General features: G+C 43.4%; 2 protein-coding genes across 2 annotated transcripts; one reads left to right on the plus strand and one right to left on the minus strand.

Moving 5' to 3' along the window:
• Window positions 1-957, plus strand: LOC122484271 (olfactory receptor 51Q1-like). Its single transcript, XM_043582258.1, has one exon. It carries the CDS (start codon window positions 4-6, stop codon window positions 955-957), a length of 954 nt encoding a protein of 317 aa, XP_043438193.1. The 5' UTR covers window positions 1-3.
• A 5,091-nt stretch (window positions 958-6,048) lies between these two features.
• On the minus strand, window positions 6,049-6,996 carry LOC122482587 (olfactory receptor 51I2-like). The gene has a single exon (XM_043578894.1). It carries the CDS (start codon window positions 6,994-6,996, stop codon window positions 6,049-6,051), a length of 948 nt encoding a protein of 315 aa, XP_043434829.1.

Raw genomic sequence — 6,996 nt, forward strand, 5'->3', positions numbered from 1 at the left:
GTCATGTCCAAGGTGACTAACAGCACCCAAGCACCCTTCTACTTCATCCTCACTGGCATCCCTGGATTTGAGGCCTCCCACATCTGGATCTCCATCCCCTTCTGCTGCCTCTACACCGTCTCCATCATGGGTAACACCACCATTCTCACGGTCATCCGCAAGGAGCCATCCCTCCACCAGCCCATGTACCTATTTCTCTCCATGCTGGCCCTGACCGACCTGGGCCTCACCCTCACCACCCTGCCCACAGTCATGCAGCTCCTCTGGTTCAACGTTCATGAGATCAGCTTTGAAGCATGTTTTGCACAGTTATTTTTCATTCATACATTCTCCTTTATGGAATCTTCTGTGTTGTTGGCCATGTCCTTTGATCGCTATGTGGCCATCTGCCGCCCCCTGCATTATGCCTCCACCCTCACCGGTGAAGTCATTGGCAAGATCGGCTTAGCCATCATTTGCCGCTGCGTCCTGGCCGTTCTCCCTTCCCTCTTCCTACTCAAGCGCCTGCCCTTCTGCCGCTCCCACCTTCTCTCTCACTCCTATTGCCTCCACCAGGATATGATCCGCCTCGTCTGTGCTGACATCCGGGTCAATAGCTGGTATGGATTTGCTCTTGTTTTGCTCATTATTGTGATGGACCCTTTGCTCATTGTGCTCTCCTACACACTCATCCTGAAGAGTATCTTGGGCACAGCCTCCTGGACTGAGCGGTTCCGGGCCCTCAATAACTGTCTATCCCACGTGCTGGCTGTTCTGGTCCTTTATGTTCCCATGGTTGGAGTATCCATGACTCATCGATTTGCCAAGGATGCCTCTCCGCTGGTCCACATTATCATGGCCAATATCTACCTGTTGGCACCACCTGTGATGAACCCCATCATTTACAGTGTCAAGACTAAGCAGATCCGTCAGGGAATTATCTGCCTCCTTTCCCAAAGATATATGTGCTTAAGTTGAAATAATGAATTTGTTAAATTACTCAGGAATTAGAGTCACAGGCTTATGGGGAGGGTATGGTCAGAATGAGAAATGATGACTTTACAGCAATATGCCATCCTGTGTTAAGGCCGTATGACATTGTCTTGTCTTTTTGCAAATTTTTGTTTTGGAGAATCTAGCAGCACATATCCTACCTAGATAGATGTAGATCTGAATCGATAAGATTCTAGCACATTTACTTGCCAGTGGAGTGAGCTTCATTAATTGAGATAAGATGTAAATTTCATCCTCCTTTCTGGATATACTTCTCTCCCATGGGCTTGGTTACTTACATTTGAAGGAATCCCTTCGCTGTTGCCTCCACCACCCATTGCTAAAGCAGTTCCACTCAGGCATCCAGGTAAATTCTAGCTCCACTGCCCTAGCTCACCCTACTTCATAGACACGCCCCAACTTTCTCCCGAAAAAGTAAAAAATAAAAAAGTGGTAAATCTTCCCGGGAGGATGGATGCAAATCAAGATGCTCAGCTATTCAGATTTATTTAATCAACATGATTTCAGCAGGTCAAATGAACACATGCAGAAGATTGGGGTGGAATAGTGAGGTCTCCCACAGTTAGAATCGCACTCTCACCTTGTGACAGGTCCTTTAATATTTAGAATTAAAACTTCAAGTAAGTCTACAGATAGTATTTGGGGGAGTAGGAACTCATTTTTCTGACCAGAGAAGACTGTGTTTTTTAAAATTTAATGTCCTTAAAGTGGCTCAAACTGTCAGGGGAAAGTTCCCTTTGGCGAATCCTGTACTGGAAAAGGTTCCAAGAGAAAGAATATGGCCTACTTGATCATTATTTTGTGGAAATCAGATTGGCTCTCTCAGAAATATCAGCTATCACTGTGGTCACAGAAAGGCAGCTAGAACTGTGGTCACAGCTTCTGATTACTGAACCCATAGTGCAGGTGGCCAGTATGAGGACTGTCTTAGATTTGAATCAACATAGGCAGGGCTTCAATAGGAGTGTAGTGGGGAGGGTAGGATTAGGAAGCAAAAGGCAGAGAACAAGTGGGGAAAGGATGTCTTTCTCCACCGATATCCTTCCCCCCATTATTTTCCCACTTTCTTTACCAGAACCTAGAAGTTAGCATGTTTCTCCAGAGGAACAAAGATCAGCTGGCGTAGGGAAATAAATTGTAAAATGGGTGCCATGTGCAATCTCAGAACAGTCGAAATTAGGACCAGGAAATCCAAATGTTAAAAAAAAAAGTCAAAGAAATTGGTAGGAATATGGATCAAAGAAGACTTTTCTTTCAGTGGACAGTTACAGGCTTGAGAATTTCCCAAAACATCATGAGGGGAGAAAGAGTCTTGGGATTATGCCTGGTTTTGAAGAGGGTCACATGACACCTTTAATAATCTCTTTTTTTTCATTAATAATTGTGTGACATTTTGACCATCTTATGAAACTCTCTGAATTCATTTTTTGGATTTCTAAAACTGGGCTAATAATATCCAGCTCACAAGGCTGAGAATTTCCAATGAAACGTGGTATGTAGAAGACATGGGCTTGTATCACCAAGGTGCTAGGTTTATAGGAATTGTTTTCTCCATCTATCTTCCAAAAAGTTACACTCTGGATTGTGAATGGGAACATCTATGGAAGCATCTGTGTTCTCAACTCCATGAGAATAAGAATCAGGGGGGTTAAATGGTAATTGTCCACATGCACAGATGCTACCATTTCCCTCTCAAGACTTTCCCAGGTGGGAGGGTGGGTTTTTGAGGTGGAGGTGACAGAACAAAATTCAATTCAGGACAGTGAGATCTATCAGTGTCATAGGCTGAATTGCTGAATTGTGTCCCCTGAAAATTCATATTTAGAAATCCTAAGTCCCCGTATCTTAGCATGTGACTGTAAAGATAGGGTCTTCAAAGAGGAAATTAAATTAAAATGAGATTAGGATGGGTTTTAGTGCAATATGGGTGGTGTCCTGCGAAGAAGAGGCAAGTAAGACACACATCAGCACAAGCATGGTGGGAAGGCGATGGGATGACAGAGGGAGAAGATTGCCATCTACAAGCCAGGGGAGACAGGCTTCAAAGGAAACCAGTATGGTGAGAAATTGTGCAAGGCCTCCAGAGTCGTGAGAAAGTAAGTTTCTGTTGTTTCAGCCACCAAGTCTGTGGCACTTTGTTACAGTTGCCCTAATCGACTATTCCAACCTGTGGCCTGTATTTCTAGAACTATAAAATTAAGGTCAAATGTAGAAGATAGTAGAGGTATTTCGGTTATAAAGAGACATGCATTTGGAAACACAAAGAGAAATTCTTGGGCAAAATAAGTGTTTCCATGACCAGTGAATGGTCTGGCTGACTGTCTGGGTTATAAAATGTAGGCTAAGTAATGGAAGACAAGGCATGCATTGACTCCCAGCCAAGCTTATGTTGCTTGCATCTCTGCATGATGTCTTTGCAGTGGCTGTTGAGAATTATCTCTGCCTTTTAAATAATCTCTATATGAGAGCTCTCTATCAACTGAATTTTATGGCCACCTATGTCCAGAACCTCAGACAACAGCCAATATTTAACTGGAACCAAAAAAAGATTAAATGAAGAATTCTGCTCCTATTCTTTGTTCAGGCTTTCTGTTTCCTGTCCCTAGACAAAACTGTTATTTGTGTATGTGTGCATATATGTATGTGTATGGTCTTCATGACTTAAGAAATCACATGATATGTTTAAGAATTCAAAATAGATTTGCTTTCTGAAAAGTTTTTTTGGCTAATGTTACATGTTTCTGCATGAGTTACTCACTGCCTAGGATCTAAACGACTATACGAGTCCCATTGAGATACAGAAGTGTGTATTTCATAAAATTCAGAAGATGGTATTCTTGACCCTTTTCGTATATAAATTTCATATAAATGAAATTACCCAGAGTAGTCTTTTGTGCCTGGCTGCTTTTGCTCCCCATGTTTTTGAGGTTCATTCATGTCTCTCTGTGTAGGATAGTTTGTTCCCTTTTATTGCTGAGTGATATTTCATCATATGGATATCCACAATTTTGCATATCCATTCACCTGCTGGTGGGCATTTGGCTTGTTTCATATTAGGGCTATTCCGAAAAAGCAATGTTGTGTACTTTTTATGTGAATACATGCTTTCACTTCTCCTGTGTAAATATCTAGCTGTGCCTGCCATGTCGTTTGCCAAAGCACTCACACTATTTTATATTTCCACCAGCAATACGTGACATCTTTGCTAACACTTAACACTGTCAGTCACTTAAATGTTAGTCATGCTAGGTTGTTAAGTACTATCTCACTGTGGTTTTAACTGCATTGTATTTTATCATATTGTAAAATGTCTTCCTATACCCTGTATACAAGTCCTTTATGAGATATACGTATTGTAAATATCATCCCCCTGTCATTGGTTTGCTTTTTCATTTTCTTAATAACGTGTTTTGAAGAGCAGAGTTTCCAAAGTTCGGATGAATTGTATGCTTGTTAAACGTAATACAAAATTTGGGCTTGTATTTTACATATACTTTTAAAAATAAAACTTTTTATTTCAAGATAATTGTAGATGTGTATGCAGTTGTAAGAAATAACCAGTCACCTTGACTTTACAGAAGCTATCATTGGTGGACATGTAATCTAGTAATTCATGGCAAAAAGGTCACCACGATGTGATGAGCCGGATGAAGTCCAGAAGAATAGTTTATGGTGAGGAAAACGTTTGCATTGTAATTGGAGGCCTGGAAGTAAGAGAAACTGAAAACATAAGACCAGTTACTGATCAACCAACCCAGCCCTGTCAATCCACTGTACACAAAGACCTGTGTCCCTTAGGAAGTGTGAAAATGGTCCTTCTCGTTTGACTAAAGGTTTCTGGGAAACCCTAGAGAGCCATAGGCAGATAAAGCGGGACCAATGAGCCCCATGCTGACAGGGCTGAAAGAGGTGGAAGGTCAAGGAATAGACCCATCATGGGCTATTCCTGGGCTCAGTCGGTCAGACTCTTGACTTTGGCACAGGTCATGATCTCGGGGTTCGTGAGAGTGAGCCCGACATCAGGCTCTGCACTGATGCATAGAGCCCACTTGGGATTCTCCCTATCTCTCCGTCTCTCTCTGCCCCTCCCCCACTCACATGGACACACATTCTCTCTCTCTCAAAATAAACAAACATTTATATATATTCCCATCACATGGCATGCTGAGGTTACTGAAGGCTAAGGAGAAGGGAGGAAAGAAAAACAGGAATAACCAGGTACAATACCCCAGACCTACTAAGCCCTAAAAATAGAGTCTGAGATTCTACTACAGAGAATTTGGGTCTTTTTCTAGGAGTCTTAGGATCTAAAACCCGGGCATTATGAGATTGTCCCTATTTTACTTTATGCCTAAAATGAGGGAATTTAATCAACTGTTCCTCAATCTCAGAGTCTCCTAGTACATAAATTTTTAGGGTGGAGGCCCTTAGATGGTGGTACAGAGAGTCTGATTCTTTCCACGACAGGAAGGAAGCTACTTTATAAGCTCCCATACAATGTATTGTTTAAACAAGGACATTTTGGGGGAGGGAAAGGGAATGCTACTGATAATGATGCTGAGGAAAGTAAGTGTCAACCATGATTATCTGGGGCAAACCAGAAAATATGCTCACCTTACTCAAAAGCATGTTCCTAGGATGATCTCTCCTGCTTGGGGTATATTCTTAATCCTTGCCTAACCTATTAAAGGCAGTAATTTGTTTCACCTCAATTCAAACATGATTAGGTCTCAAGTCTTTACTGTTATCTTGCAAGTTATCAGGCTTTTTGCTGGGACTTTTGAGGGGAAATGGAAAAATGAAATTCACTATCTCTGCCTTCACACTGATTACATCTGACGTGCATGTACACACATGCAGAGACCCACACATGTTGACAAGTTGTGAAATAAAAAGGACTAGGGAGAACACCTGTGATCCAAGGTCAAGCCTGTGACAATGCTTAGAATCCCTCATTCTTATTCCTCCACTAAATGTCTGCTGTACAGCCCGGCCCACAGCAGAAACACCATCAGTTTATAGATGGACCCAAAGTCTCTGCCCTATTGGAGGGATTCAGAGAAATTTCCTCTTGCAGGAGAACAAGGTGAAAATCCCCTGTCGGATTGGCTTAGTCTTGACACTGTAGATGATGGGGTTGAGCACAGGAGGCACAAAGAGGTAGACGCTAGACATGAGTGTGTGGACCAGGGGGGAGGCATGCTTGGCAGCACGATGCATCACAGACACACCAATCATGGGCACGTAGTACATGAGCACTGCACAGATATGTGACACACACGTGTTGAGGGCCTTCCGCCGTCCCTCCCCAGAAGCAATGCCCAGCACCGTGTAAAGAATCAGCACATAAGAGACAATGATAAGCAGTGAGTCCAGCCCAAAAGTGGCCAGGACAATGGCCAAACCCAGGATGCTACTGAGCTTCGTATCAGCACAAGGCAGCTGGATCAGGTCTGAGTGGAGGCAGTAGGAATGGGAGAGTACATTGGTGTGGCAATAGGGCAGTTGTTTCAAAAGGATTGGAAGTGGGGCCATGAGCATCACACTCTTCAGTGCGATGCCCAGACCCATGCAAATGATACGTGGCAGGGTTAGGATGGCTGTATATCGCAGTGGACTGTAGATGGCCACAAAGCGGTCATAACTCATGGCCAACAGGACCCCTGATTCCATGCAGGAGAAAGTGTGGATGAAGAACATCTGAGCCAGGCAGCCATCCAAGTCAATCTGGCGGGCATCAAACCAAAGAATACCCATGACAGTGGGCAGTGTAGACACAGAAACACCCACCTCTGTCACAGCCAACATGGAGAGAAACAAGTACATGGGCTCGTGTAGGGCAGGGTCTGCCTGCACTGCTGCCATGATTAGGTTGTTACCCACAATGGCCACAATATACACAGTGAAGAAAGGAATGGAAAGCCAGCCATGTTGGGCCTCCAATCCTGGGATGCCAGTCAGGAAGACGGATAGGTCAAGACTTCCATTGCTTTCAGCTCCCAT

The sequence above is a fragment of the Prionailurus bengalensis genome, chromosome D1, assembly GCF_016509475.1.
Source record: "Prionailurus bengalensis isolate Pbe53 chromosome D1, Fcat_Pben_1.1_paternal_pri, whole genome shotgun sequence".
NCBI classification, from domain to species: domain Eukaryota; kingdom Metazoa; phylum Chordata; class Mammalia; order Carnivora; family Felidae; genus Prionailurus; species Prionailurus bengalensis.

Bases quoted from the DNA above. Each gene is read 5' to 3' on its own strand.
- LOC122484271 (XM_043582258.1), top strand. From the start codon at position 4: ATGTCCAAGGTGACTAACAGCACCCAAGCACCCTTCTACTTCATCCTC.
- LOC122482587 (XM_043578894.1), bottom strand. From the start codon at position 6,996: ATGGGAGCTGAAAGCAATGGAAGTCTTGACCTATCCGTCTTCCTGACT.